The 14,631-nt window shown below is 42.5% G+C and overlaps 1 protein-coding gene across 1 annotated transcript in view; it reads right to left on the bottom strand.

The window, feature by feature from the left end:
* Positions 1 to 399: 399 nt before the first annotated feature.
* The window catches only part of LOC109936251 (procathepsin L-like), a 15,959-nt gene continuing 1,727 nt past the window's right edge, over positions 400 to 14,631 (bottom strand). The window contains exons 3-7 of the mRNA XM_048614169.1: positions 14,555 to 14,625; positions 9,042 to 9,257; positions 7,735 to 7,897; positions 4,169 to 4,271; positions 400 to 798 (exon numbers count right to left, since the gene is read on the bottom strand). Coding sequence (XP_048470126.1) covers positions 657 to 798; positions 4,169 to 4,271; positions 7,735 to 7,897; positions 9,042 to 9,257; positions 14,555 to 14,625 — 695 coding nt within the window. The 3' untranslated portion in view covers positions 400 to 656. The remainder of the gene's footprint in view (positions 799 to 4,168; positions 4,272 to 7,734; positions 7,898 to 9,041; positions 9,258 to 14,554; positions 14,626 to 14,631) is intronic.

The raw sequence follows: 14,631 nt of genomic DNA, 5'->3' as shown, positions 1-14,631 counted from the left end.
TTATTTCTGCACTGCATTATTTTAACTCGGAAATGATGTATTTTGTCATATTTAAACTGCTTTGTTTTCCTGCTGTTCTATGCAATGTTGTTTCCTACCAATCTCTGAATGAAATTACATATTAGCCCTTGTCTGAACTCAATCTCACAGGGAGGGTGCCAGTCTACAGTCTGGTCACATTAAACTCTGTTTCCAGGAGGGTTTCCAGGTAAACCTTATTTACCTCAACAACCCCATTGCACTTGTTCATTCATTGTACTGGTGTCAGAAAACATAGGCTTTTTTCGAAGTTCTGTGCATTTTTCCACACGATTTTAGGATGTTAAATTTCAAAGGAAACAAGACAATTCATGAATCAAAAAACAATATTTGTTCTTTTGGAATAAACAGACTCTCAAAGTGATTACAGGCAGTGTTTATTATATCGCTCAACAGCAGCTGTACATGCGGGTCATTGTCTCTCCACAAGCTGGAGAATGTAGTCACTAACATATTAATGTGGTTACATGTATCAAACACACAATGACATTGGCCTTTTATGTGAAGCTATAGAAATGTGCAGAAGCTGATATTATCCCACTTTTCAAATTGCAGCAGACAGTTAAAGCAATGGTATCGAATGAGTCAACATCAGCAGAAATGGTTCCCTCATTCTTTCAGGCGGAGTCCGATGAAACTGTGATTTTACACATTCTCCTTTTCACGGTTGGATAGACTGCATGGTTAGCAATTCCACACAGATTTCCCTTATTCTTAGCTATTTTGATGTAACCTTCTTCACCCCATTCTGTTCCCCAACTGACAAACAAGAAAATGAAATTGGTTTTAACATTTCAAAGCTGTTTCAAAAGATAGTTGTGAAGAATTGAGTTATTTACACTGGGAGAGGATTGAGATCTTTTGAGACATTAGATTCAGTTCAAGTATATTTTATCTGATTTGAGTCAGAGAGCTGAGTGGCACTAGACTACAGTCGTACAAGCTGCAAACCAGAAGCTAGGACTTACATCATTGTGATATCTGACATAGGTTTTCAGCACCTACAGTGAGTGTGGATTCACTACAAGCTTCCAAATGGCATGAGGGGAGATTCTGTGAGGGGAGACATCTCAAACTGGAGCAGGTAGCAAGGGAGTAAGTGGCACAGTGGCGAGCACTGCTGCCTCACAGCACCAGGGATCTGGGTTCAATCCCAGCCTTGGGTAATTGCCTATGTGGAGTTTGTACATTCTCTCTGTGTCTGTGGGTTTCCTTTGAGTGCTCCGGTTTCCTCCTGCAGTCCAAACATGTGCATGTTAGATGGTTTGGCCATGTTAAATTCCCCATTGTGTCCAGGAATGTGCAGACCAGGTGGGTTAGCTATGGGAAATGCAGGGCTATAGGATAGTGGGGTGGGTCTGGTTGGGATGCTCTTTGGGGGGTGGTTGGTGTGGACTTGATGGGCCAAATGGCCTGTTCCCACACTGTAGGGATTTTATGAGTGAGATTAGTGGTTGTGGCCTCCTGGAGATTGCCTGCTGGCCTTATGGGGGTGAAGAATTTCCAAAAGCTTTTACTAACATCATCCTGAGGTTGCCTGCCACAGGAGGTTGTCTGAGTGGTGGCTGAGTTGATAGTGGCTGTAGGTTACCCAATCTCTGTCCATTCACATACACATGTGTCCTGCACTGCAAGGTTACTCCACCCTAAAAACATGCCTCCAAATACTATCACCCCATTCAAATGTCACCAAATTATTGTACCACCCATTAAGCACTGATAATATCTACCTGAATGAACCATATTTTGTATGTTTCCTATCTCCACTCAGATTTTTTCCCCTTTGAAGAATAGGATGAAAGTGTGCAAAGGATTCGCAGATTTATTATGAACTGTTGGCAATAAAGTGTCTGATGAATGTTCTTGGCCAGCCAGTCCTGGGGTGAAGCTTGAACTTGGAGGTTTTAGTTCAGATATGGCAGGAAGGAGCCTTCCTACTGAACCACAAGACCACCTACTCTAAACATTCCACCATCCAATCTAATCCAGCCACCACCTTCTCCAATTAAAACTGAAAGAACTGTAGATGCTTTAAATCATGGAAAAAAAAACAGAAGTTGCTGGAAAAGCTCAGCAGGTTTGGCAGGATTTGTGAAGAAAAAAATCATAGTTAATGTTTCGGGTCCAGTGACCCTTCCTTGGAACTGGGCCCGAAACGTTAACTCTGATGTTTTCTTCACAGATGTTGCCAAACCTGCTGAACTTTTCCAGCACCTTCTGTTTTTTTCAATCTACCTCCTCCAAACATGATATTATCCCAGACAGCTCTGCCATTAAGCCTTCACATCCAGATAAACACAGTGTTTCATGTTGGTTAAATATATACACAGGCTGCAGCACAGAGACAGGAAATTCACTCTGTGTCAGTGTTTATACTTCACACGAGTCTCCTCCCTGTCCCCTTCCTCTAACCCTGTCAACACCTCCTTCTGTTTCTTCACCCTCATGTGTTTATCCAACTTCCTCTTCAATATATCTGTGTCATTCAGCTCAACCACTTCTCATGGTAATAGTTTTCCAATACCATCCCCCTCTGGGTAAAGACCTTCCTCCTGTGGTTCTGATTGGATTCGTTAATGACTATCTTATACTCAGAAGTTAGCAATTGCTGGAAACTCTTAGCTGGATAGGTTGCATTAGTCGAGAGACAGAGAAACAATTAAAACTTCTGGCTTTTGTCCATCATTGAGAACTGGGAAATGTTAAAAATGTGATAGGTTTTGAGCAAGGAGTGGGAGGGATGAGGACAAAATGGTACGGGTGGAAGACAGGAGAGACTGAATGACAGAAATGGACAAAGGGAATGGAGATGGAGCAAGAAAGGAAAGAAGAAGTGTGCCTGGCTGAAAGAAAAATAATCAAACAATGAAACAAATGGAAAGAAAATGTGGACAACAGTTTTCATCACTTTCAGTGCAATGCCATCACAAAATTCATATTCTCCTTCCCTTTAGCATTTCCAAGGGGCTATTCCCTCTCTGATTCCCTGGTCTACTTTTCAGTCACCCTGAACTCTCCATCACTTTGTATGACACCTTTCCTTGTAAATACAAGAGATATCACACCAAACCCTTATGCTCTCTCTTCCTTGTCTGAGGTCCACATCATATCTCTTCAAAGTGAAAGTGATTAACATGTACTTTTAATCTAATGTACTGTGATCTCCATTCAAAACGTGGTTACTGTACTATGGGGGGATCAAATGCAGATCAGGTGATTGCTTTCTGAGTAGCTCAGTCTGTCCATTGCCCTGTGGTCACCTATTTTACTACACCTTTCTCTGACACTGACATCCCTGCCTCCGGCCTGTGCGAGGTTCCAGAAAAGCTCAACATAAGCTTGAGGAACTGCACCTCAGCTTTTGATCAGGCAATGTAAACTTTCTGTACTGAACATTGAGTTCAACAATTTCAAACGATAAACTCTACTCCCATTTTATTTCCTTGTTTCATATTTATGTCTTTTAGATAGCCATACATTTATTCTAGGCACATCTTTAGTTCCTCTTGCTTTTCCTGTTGCATTAGCTTTAGAAGACAGTATTTTCTGTCATTGAATCTCTCCTCTCTTTCACACTCTCAGACTTTTCTTTTGTTCTGTCCCACTCCCCCTTGTTCAAAACTGTTACATGTTTAACTTCTTCCAGTTCTGGTGAAAGTTGTCAGACCTGAAACATTAACTCCTTTTCTCTTTCCTCTTAGATGCTGCTGAAATTTCGCCAATGCTTTCTGTTTTCTGTTTTTATTTCACATTCCCAGTCCCCACAGTATTCTGCCTTGCCACTATTTTAATGGCTCCTATTTTGAAGGCCCCACAAATGGAAATATTTTCTCTCCACCTATTTTATCTAACATTTGATTATCTTAAAATTCTCTATCAAGTTACTGCTTTACTTTTTTATTCCTGAGAACAAAGCTCCACTCTGTCTGGCATTTTCTGATAAATATATTCTCTCGGTATTAACATCGTCCTTGTGAATTTTTATGCACCTTCTCCAGTGCCTTTGGACAGCAGTGGGAATTTTGGCTAATGTTTCCATCCCTAGCCCAGGAACACTGGGGCTAAATCCAGTGCTTGTGAGACTGCCCCAGCTCTGATTAGCTGTTTGTTGTTTCTATAAAGTACATACCTGTTTTTAACCAGCCAATAGTTCATTCCATTCTCCCTTCCATATCCAACCAAGAGCACTGCATGGCCTCGGCGTTGGGTGCATCTTGAATCAGCGTAAACTCCTGTGAGGAGACACTCACCTTTAATGTAACGTAATTGTCAAATATATGATCATTATTTCCTTCCTGTGCTTATTGATGTGTTTTACATTCCAATTGTCTTCTGGTCTATAATGCTCTTTGCAAAACATTCTACTCTGATATTACTCTGTCTCACTTTTACTAATGTTTCCCAGTGTCCTCACCTGTGCCATTCACATCTCCTCTGGAACACATGGCCTTTTACTGTGCTTCTCTCACTATCACTCCTTTTGACACTGCAGCACCAATTCACACCTAATTCCCTTTCACAGACTTTCTCTTTTCTTCTTTTCCCAATGCCTTTCCCCCGGCACTCATTTCCTTTGCACTTACTTGACCACAGCCAGGGTGGGGGTCTGGGTCTGGGTGGGATGCTGTTCAGAGAGTCAATGTGGACCCAATGGGTCGAATAGCCTGGTTTTGATGATTCTATGATTCTAAACACAGCTGAGGATATCTCGTCATGCTGAGCACATACATACATTCCAGATGTAACTTTGTTTTTATTCATTCATGGGAGGAGGCCTTCACTAGCTGAGCCAGCATTTGTTGCTCATCCCTAATTGCTCAGAGGGAAGTTAGGAGTCACATGAAGGCCAGACAAACAATCAACAATGGATTCACAGTCATCATCTGACTCTTAATTCCAGATTTTTATTGAATTCAAATTCCACCATCTGCCATGGCAGGATTTGAACCTGGATCCCCAGAACATTACCTAGGCCTCTGGATTTACAGCCCAGTGATAATACCACTAAGCCATCACCTCCCCAGTGTGATGATGTTTCCCCCAAATCACAACTGCTCATGAAGAAGAATCTAGACCTGAAAAGTCAGCTTTCCTGCTCCTCTGATGCTGCTTGGCCTGCTGTGTTCATCCAGCTCTACACCTTGTTATCTCAGATTCTCCAGCATCGGCAGTTCCTACTATCTCTGCTCATAATCTCCCCCCTGTCTTGAGGAGAGGCAAGCAACGTGGGCAGTGTTGGTGCCACCTTTGCAGGCTTGCCCTAGGTCCAGGATGCCATCGACTGAAGCCGCAATGTTTTGAGTGTATATTGTCACCAACTTATTGAGGTCTTCAACAGAAAAAGGCATTCACTCTATCCATACTGCACAACAAGCAGTGACAAAGCTGGAGGTATCCTGCCATGATTCTTATATCTTAGGGAACTCCCAGGTTCCTGTATTATTCTAAGATTCTCAGGCAATGCAGGGATGTTTGCTGGGAGATAAGGGGAAACCCCCACCCCCTCCTTCAAACATGGCTGATGACACTTTTCGGAAAACCTCAGACTATCAGAGAACAAAGAAACTTTGCTTCCTTCCACCAGGGTCACAGTGGAATAGACCATAGATTTAAGACAAGGTTCTGACGCTTGGCCCAGTCTGGTGTGGGTCTTGCAGAATAGCCCAGTGAAAATGGGCTACATCACAGTGACATGTTTCACAACAGGAACTGTTGAAAGGGGAATGTCTTGGATGTAGATGAAACCAGGCATTAACAGTAAGGATGAAAGGAGGTGATGGTCTAGTGGTATTATCACTGGACTGTAAATCTGGAAACCCAGATAATGTTCTGGGGAACCTGGGTTCAAGTCCCATCATGGCAGAAGGTGGAATTTGAATTCAATAAATATCTGGAACTAAGAATCTAATGATGACCTTGAATCCATTGTCAATTGTCAGGAAAAAAAACATCTGGTTCACTGATGTCATTTAGGGAAGGAAACTGCCATCCTTATCTGATCTGGCCTACATGTGACTCCAAACCCACAGCAATGTGATTGATTCTTAACTGCCCTTTAGGCAATTAGGGATGGGCAATAAATGCTACATAGCTAGTGACAATAAAGGAAGTGAGGACATTGACCGGTAAAGCTATCCAAGAGAGCACAACTTGACCCATGCTGCACAGAGCATGCACAAATTGGAACCTGTTTCCAGGATGAATGAACTGTTTGGACTTTGTTACATTGTTTAAAGATTCTGTTGACAATCAATCTGGGCAGCAATCTCTGCTTAGTGCACGTGATATGTGGATATTGAGCTTTTTTACAGTCACTGGCATTTTCTGAATATATACAATGCTATCCATCTGATTGTATGCTTCATGCACTTGTGTGATTCTGGTTTCAAATATCTATGCTTTAAATGTCCCACTGATTGTTTTTGGAATTAAACAGCAGTAAGTGAAACTGTGGAATAACGATGAATGCCTTTCAGGAGAGAGAGATGTGAGGTTGTCAGTGTCATATCCCAGTGCTGCATAGTGAGGTGTTTCATGATGACCGTGGTAAAGTTCGAATGAGTAGTGGCCCTGTAAATCTGAGGTAACAGAGAGAAGATGGTGACACTTACCCATGCACAATGCTGAAGGTCGTCAACCTTCTACCCACATTGCTAGGTATCTGTTTTAACCTGCAACACAATGTCCAGGATGTCTGCTGCCGTGGACTCTTTTGAAGGTCCATTGGAAACATGACAACGGAGCAAGCTGAGGATAGCACTGCCAGCAGTTGTGAAGCTGATTGTGGCCCAGATATTATTTTCACCACAGGATCCATTCAGGTTGGAGGAGACTCCATGTCTGACATCTCCCAGTTCACTGTCATATCAGAGAGGTGAGAGATGCTATTTATACCAGAAGACGGGAGCCCATTGTGTTCCCTCTGAGCATAGAGGAGGAGGCAGAGTGGTTTTGCCAGGATAGTGTCCTCCCCATGGTGCAGGGGAACCACATCTCAACTGTAGCATTGACTATGACAGCTACCTGCTCTCTCTGCCTTCTCAGTGTCTGCCTGGAGGGCCCCCTACTTCGCTTAAGGAAGGGCACCTCTCTTCTTGTGTTCACCTCCTGTACTAAGGTCTCCAGTGCTGTCTCAGAGACCCTCGGGACTGCTGCCTGGCCTGTTGCACCATTTCCATTTCCCTTTCTGCTCAGAGTCTCTTCTTGAGTTCAATCCCCTGCTCCTTGAAGAGGGACAGGGTTGTCTTTTAGTCATGTGGACTGCTTTAAATGGTGCCAGCCTCACATGTCCTTGGGCCCAGTGCCAAGGTGTGCGTTCACTCAGCAGCACATCATCACTGAGCTGCACCTCACAGTCATTTACATTAGTGACAGCACAAAACTTCTGAGCTGCCTGCATCACTGCAAAATGGAGCGGGTAAATTTCCCATCACCATTCCTGAGCTCAGTTTCCAATCTGATTGAAATTTAACCCCATGGTGTCTGGCAGCACTGGGCTGCCTGTAGCCCGGGGGAGGAGAGAAATATGAATAAGGGGATGAGCTTTATAGTACGCCTTATCCATATTGAGACAGCATTAACACCAACAAACAATTTGACAGGAAATGTGTGCATACAGATGACTTTTTAAATATTTTATGTGGAATTTGTAGATTGTCCAATTAATACACCTTATCCACACAGTCTATTTCTTACCTTTTTTATATAAGTGGAAGGACTTTAGATGCGCATTAAGAGAAACAGCGATTGGTCCAATTTTTCTCAAAGCCCACGCTAAATAATGTTCACCTCTTTGTACATTTCTGTATCTGCCGATTATGGCAGCAGTATTTTTTTTCTGAAATTTGCAGGGTCCTTGCTAATTGTTAAAAGGAAATATTGAAAGTTAGTGTTCATGAATATCTTGCCAAAGTTCTACTGACAACTTGTCAGCCCTCAGACACTCACAATGATGCGGTGTTTTGCTCATCAAAATATTTAAATGAAAATGTGCTGCATAATCCAGGTTCCACGTTTACTGACGTTATTGTCCATTAAACAGACATTACTGACTTTCTCCACTAACTTCTTAAGATAGACAGAGTGAATGAAGATGAGACAAGATCATTATTTTGGAACATCATATCTGATGATGGTCATGCACCTGCCTCCAAGTTTCATGCCTGTCTGGTCAGGGACCTATTCCATAACCTAAGAGTAACTATTGAAGAGTCTTCCTCTTGCAAACTACAGGCAAGGTTTTGGTCAGTGTGTCACCCATTTGCCTTTCTGAGAACGTAGTATGCTTCCAGAAAAAAAACAGGATGGAATTTAATACATTGCCACGTGCTGAATTTGCAGTGGGAGAGGCAGTAGCTCATTGGACATGAGGGTGACAAGCACTTGCCCATACCCTGAACAAGTCTGTGATGGTCAGTCTATGAATGGTCTTCTTAATCTGCCAGCAATTGAGGCTCTTAGATCAGCAATGGTTGACCACTTGAAGGTCTCCCCCAGCTGCTTTTGGCATGAACCCATACAGGGAGCACAACAAGCAAATTTCTGTGATGCTGCTTTCTGGCTCCAGAAGAGGGTCCTTATTTTATAGAGGGATGTGGTATTGGGAAATAGGGAGGGCCCTACTGACAGCCTCCCACATGTCAATCATACACATTGTTCACCCTGGGACCTTCTTCCTGCCACCACTCGCCCTGTGGTCTGTTATTCAGCGATCACACAAGACCAGGAGGTTTTGAGTGGCGATTCAGGAGGTCGTTACAGGATAAGGGAGAAATGAGAGAGAGAGCTGGCCCTGTCCTGAAAGGTGATATTTTCTCAGCCTTCCTCACGCTACTTGTACAGTGACACTGACAGAAACCTGGGAGCAGATTCTCAGCGAAGGATTGATCCAGAGTAGGATGTCAGCTGCCATTTGATTAGTGCTGGGTTACACTGTCTAACACCATGAATGCCGTAAACATGTTGTACCTGGTGAATTTGAAACAGATTGTAAAGTGATTTACCTGTGCTGTGTATGGATAAGTATTTTCCGACTCAATACCTTTTCTTCTCACGTATCGAAAGGCGAGCTTTTTATTTCCACCACTGCATCCATGGTTCCTTCTGTCACAATCAAGCAAGTTCTGTTCACTCAGAGAAACCAGTCTTCTACAGACCTTTGCCCACTGTCCTTCGATTGCACCAGTCACGCTGAAAGCCCAGCAAGAGCCACAGGCCCCCTGGTAATGACAGAAATACAATCGCAGTAAAACTTGCTGATGTAAAAATAAAATCGTCTTTTCATCCATCATCAACCGGAACTCAGATTTACATCAATGATGTTCATTAATTTTCGTCATGTGTTTTCTAGGCTTTGTGCAAAACACCATAGAGTACGAGGGCCAGAGTGATGGGATTTACTGCCGCCATTGGATTTCCACAGGTATTAGGGTAGCTGCACATATGTGAGGCTGGGAGCTCCCTGAGAACTGTCAGTAGCATTTTATGACCTGTTGGACATTCACTCCCTTAATGTGTTGCTGGACTTCGATCATGAATGAATCATTCAGGTATTTCCTCATTCCCCGGGAGCACTAGTGATTCTTAAATTACCACTCACTCTTGGGTGATCGTGTAAACATTATCAATTGTTTCAGAAATACATTGGTTTCATTAACATCTTTGAGGGAAGGAAATCTGATATCCTTACCTCTTCTAGCCCATACATGACTCCAGACATATAATGTGGTTGACTCTTTATTGCCCTCTGAAATGCCCCGGCAAGTTACTCATTTCCAGGTGCAATTAGACATGGCAATACATAATGCCTCATCCAGTGATATCTACGTCCCATGAATGAAATTAACAAAAACAGCCAGATGGACAAACCAATGAGGATGGGCTGCATGTGACTCCATGACAGCAAGGTCAATGTCCACAGATTCATGGCATGGTTGACAAGAAGGAATTGACTAGTTTAAGCTTCCACAATGGATACCCTGAAAAGGAGCACAAAAAGTATCAGAAAGGTACACGGCAAGGAAGAAAACACTTTCTAGCTGATGGGTATTCACCAAGTTAAAGGTCTCCCAGACAATGGAAAAGGGGTAACAAGACGGTGCAACTTCTTCTGCCAAGAGTATCTGAGAAATAAAAGATCCTTCAATGGAGATCAAAACCAGAGCTCTCAGCACTCAAACTAAAGATCTAGCATTCTTGAGAATCCAAACAGAGTGCATTCTGAAAGAGTTTTTGAAAAGTCTGGACCCCATGAAGTTATGAAGTCAGAGATCTTGAGCACTGGTAAAGAAAATATCATCATGTACATGATTGTATAATTGTTAATCATAGGAAAATGGTGCACATGTCAATGGTACTGAAAGAGTTATTGTTCACGTTACATTTGATACTACCCATTCTGTTACATTGCTGTGTGTATGTGGAGAGGAGTTTTAGCCTAGCTTTCAGAAGGAGCAGGTGTATCTGCACCAGCTCCTGAGTTGTTGGTAATTATGCCTGAGCAAACATAGTTGTACTCATTGCTGTCATGATTTAAACCTTCTTGCTGCCTCAGAAAAGTGCCTCTTCTGGCAGATGTGGCAAATACCACAAGGTATTGGGAATGGTCATTTGGAAATTGCTGCTGCACTGGAAGTCCCAACCAATCAGAAGTGATAGCACACTGGTATACAGTTGCTGGGAATTGTCCTGACAGTCCTCAGCATTTATTCGGGATCTCATTAATTCAAACGGCATCAGCAAACATGGGCAAGGAAGGCTCCTACTGATTAACACCTACTGGACTAAACTCATTTGATGAATTAAGAATCATCCGCATTGAACATCAGTTGGAAGAAGCATTTAGGGCGGCACTATATATTTTGGGTGGGGACGTCAATGCCCATCACCAAGAGTGGCTCAGTCGTACCTCTGATATAACAAGGTGTAGAGCTGGATGAACACAGCAGGCCAAGCAGCATCAGAGGAGCAGGAAAGCTGACGTTTCGGGTCTGGACCCTTCTTCTGATGTGTGACAGACCTGGGCAAGTCTTGAAGGATGTCACTGCAAGACTAGATCTATGACAGGAAACCAAAAGGGACAACCTAATTGACCTCATCCTCACTAATCTATCGGTTACAGATATATCTGTCCATGATAATATTGATAGGGTTAACCATTGCATAAACTTCGTGGAGGCCCAGAGCCATCTTCACACTGAAGATACCCACCATTGTGTTATTTGACTAGATTTCGAACAGACCTAGCAACTTAGAACAGAGCAACTACAAGGCACTGTGGACCATCAGCAGCAGCAAAATTGTATCCAGCCACAACCCATAACCTCCTGGCACTGCATATCCTGCATTCTACCATTATCATCAGGATGGTTCAATGAGTACAGGAGAGCATGCCAAGAGTAGCACCAGGTGTACCCCACAAAGAAGGTGTCAAACTTGTGAAGCTACAACAGAAAGATAATGGCTTGCCTAATGGCAAATCCAGCATGACATAGACAGGGCTTATCAATCCCACAATGCACCAGATCTAAGCTCTGAGGCCCTGCATGCTGTTGGACAATTAAACAATTAACTGGAGGGTAAAAAGCAGAAATTGTTGGAAAAGCTCATCAGATCTGCCAGCATCTGTGCAGAAGAATCAGTTAACATTCCGAGTTGAGTGACCTTTCCTCAGAACTGGATGGAGTACTGAGGAAAGGTCACTCAACTCGGAATGTTAACTGATTCTTCTGCACAGATGCTGCCAGACCTGATGAGCTTTTCCGGCAATTTCTGTTTTTGTTTCTGCTTTACAGCATCTGCAGTTCTTTTGGTTTTTAATGAACTGGATAAGGAGGCTTTACAATCCTCCACAATGGGGGAGTCCAGCACATACGGCAAAGATAAGGCTGAAGCATTTCCAATCTTCTTCAGCCAGAAGTGCTGAATAGCTGCTCCACCTCAATTTATCCTGAGGGTTGAGCTACATGGATGTTATACTTGAATCAATTTGATTCACTCCGTGTGATAAAAGAAGCAGCTGAAGGCAACGAACAGTGCAAAGGTTCTGAGAATGTTCTAGCCATAGTGCTGAAAACATGGACTCCAGACCTTGTCCCACAACCATAACGTTCCAATACAACATTAACACTGACATCAAACCAACAATACGAAGAATAGTCCAGGTATGTCTTATCCAATTTTTAAAAAAAGGATAAATATAACCCAGCCAATCACTAGCCTGCAGGTATACTCAGGATCATCAATAAAGTGATGGAAGGTATCATTAACAGCGCTATCAAGCAGCACCTGCTCAACAATAACCTGCTCAGTGATACCCAGTTTGAGTTCTGCCAGGACCACTCAACTTCTGGCCTCATTACAGCCTTGGCTTAAAAATGAACAAAAGAACTGAACTCCTGAGTTGAGGTGAGAGTGACTGCCTTTGACTTCAAGGCCACATATGACTGAGTGGGGCACCAAGAGGTCCTCACAAAACTGGAATCAATGGGAACCGGGGGAAAAGGTCTCCATTGGTTGGAGTCATACCTGGCAAAAAGAAAGATGGTCCTGATTGTTAGAAGTTCATAATCTCAGTCTCAGGAAAGGTCTGCAGGAACTCCCTGGAGTAATGTCCTAGATCTAGCCATCCTCTATCCTCAGGTCAGAAATGGGTATGTTTGCTGATGTTTACAGATTCACAGCTCTTCAGATACTGAAGCAGCCTGTCTGCATACACATCAAAACGTGATCAAGTTCTAGGCTTGGGCTGATAAGTAGCAAGTTATATTTGCACCACAAATGTGTCAATACTTAATACTATCCCTCCTATAACGGGGCGACCAGAACTGGATGCAATATTCCAGAAGCGGCCTCAACAATATCCAAAGAAAATGAAAAAAAAATGACAGTGAGCTCAAAAAGAAGACAAACTCTGATGAAGTGTGCTGTGAGAGATGGAAAAGACAAATTAGAGCACGTGTGAGGCTGTTGCTAAGCACACTGAACAAAGAGAAAGGGGAGCTTTACCGAATCTCTGACTCAGGAAGGTGCTGGTGTGTTCTGCCTTTAGCACCAACAGCCTTCAGCCCAACAACTTGTTGTGAAGTTGGGTAGAATACTGGTGGATTGGGAGGCAAGAAGTTAGAATTTGGTGTTTGTAAAACGCTGGGGAGGAAACACGGTGTGGTCCTTTTAAATGATGGTGTGCTTTTTCTGTGCTTAGAGATTTAAAATGAAGGTTTATGAGCAGCAGTTTGAAAGTTTACAAGTACACAGAGAGCACCCGAATTAAAACATTTGTACAGAAAGGCTGTACAATTAGCAGGCCAAGCAGCAGTTTTTAGCAAGCCAATCAATTTGAACCAGGCACTTAGGTATCAAAAAACAATTAAATTTAAATCTGCTGGTTTTGACAACATAGGACCAATCCCATTGTAAGAAATATTGATATGTCATTGAGGGTATAAGAGAAGGGGGCTGTTGGACAAAGCTCAGAGATAACTTTCATCAGCCAGAGCTAACAGTCCTCAGCTTTCAAGAGAGAATCACTGGGTCTCACAGCCTCCTCTATGTCTTAGAGAAAGCGCTATCTAAATGGCAATGATACCCACGGCACAACTAGTTAACATTCCTGACAGAAGAATCGATGGAGAAGGCATTCCTGACAGAAGAGTTGACGAAGGCGGCACAGAAGACACATAACCTGACTGTAATTTCAAGAGACTAAATTCTTTTTTATATATATAAATGGGACATTTATTTATTGGAACAGCATACTATTAGAATCTGGTTTTATTTGGGAATAGTTAGTAGTTAAAAGGAGTTTATTCAGTTTGTTAATAGATTTTTAATTTGCTCACTGTTAGAGTTGGATAAATAAATTGTTCCTTGTTGATTGTAAAGTGAGTGTCAAGGATTTATTTTATCTAACCACTAGAAGTAGCTGAAGGGCAAGTTACACCACTTTTTACAATCCTTTGACAGGTTATAGGATGAAGTGTTCCTTTTTGGGTGTTTCAGCTTTAGTTCTCAGAAGGGAGCCAACCTTTATAACACACTGTAAATGAGCTGAAAATTGTAAGAGATCTTGCAAAGTGCCAGACTGTCGTCCCTTGCACTCCTGTTATCTCTGCTCAGGATGCCAGTCTGGTGTTTATCAACACTTTTGGTTTCAACTACAATCTTCAACTTAAAGTTGTACCATGTTCCCAGTTTAACACTGTCCTTTTTCTTTTAATTCCACTTTGATTATTGTCCTGTTTGATTTCAAATTAGAAATTCTTCAACTCGCTTTATACTTCATTAACATTGTCTCTGTGTACTATTGCTATGGCTGTGATTTCATGTGAAGGCAACAGCCCCATCGATCAGATGGAAGGTCAGGTTTGACTCTGCATCCACTTGACCTGGAAATAGGATCTGAAACTGTAAATTAACCTTGCTTACCAGTTGAGACAAGCTCATGATAACTTCAAGACTTTTTCAGACTTAGTTTTGACAAGTAATAATTAACGGAAGAATTCCTGCTGATTGTTACCTGACTTTTCACTTGAGTAACCAAACCCCATTTACGCCAGTCGACAGCTCCGAATTTCAGATCATCATCACCTTCTT

This window comes from Rhincodon typus, chromosome 29, assembly GCF_021869965.1.
Source record: "Rhincodon typus isolate 14 chromosome 29, sRhiTyp1.1, whole genome shotgun sequence".
NCBI lineage: Eukaryota > Metazoa > Chordata > Chondrichthyes > Orectolobiformes > Rhincodontidae > Rhincodon > Rhincodon typus.
This window is presented reverse-complemented; position numbering and strand designations above follow the sequence as displayed.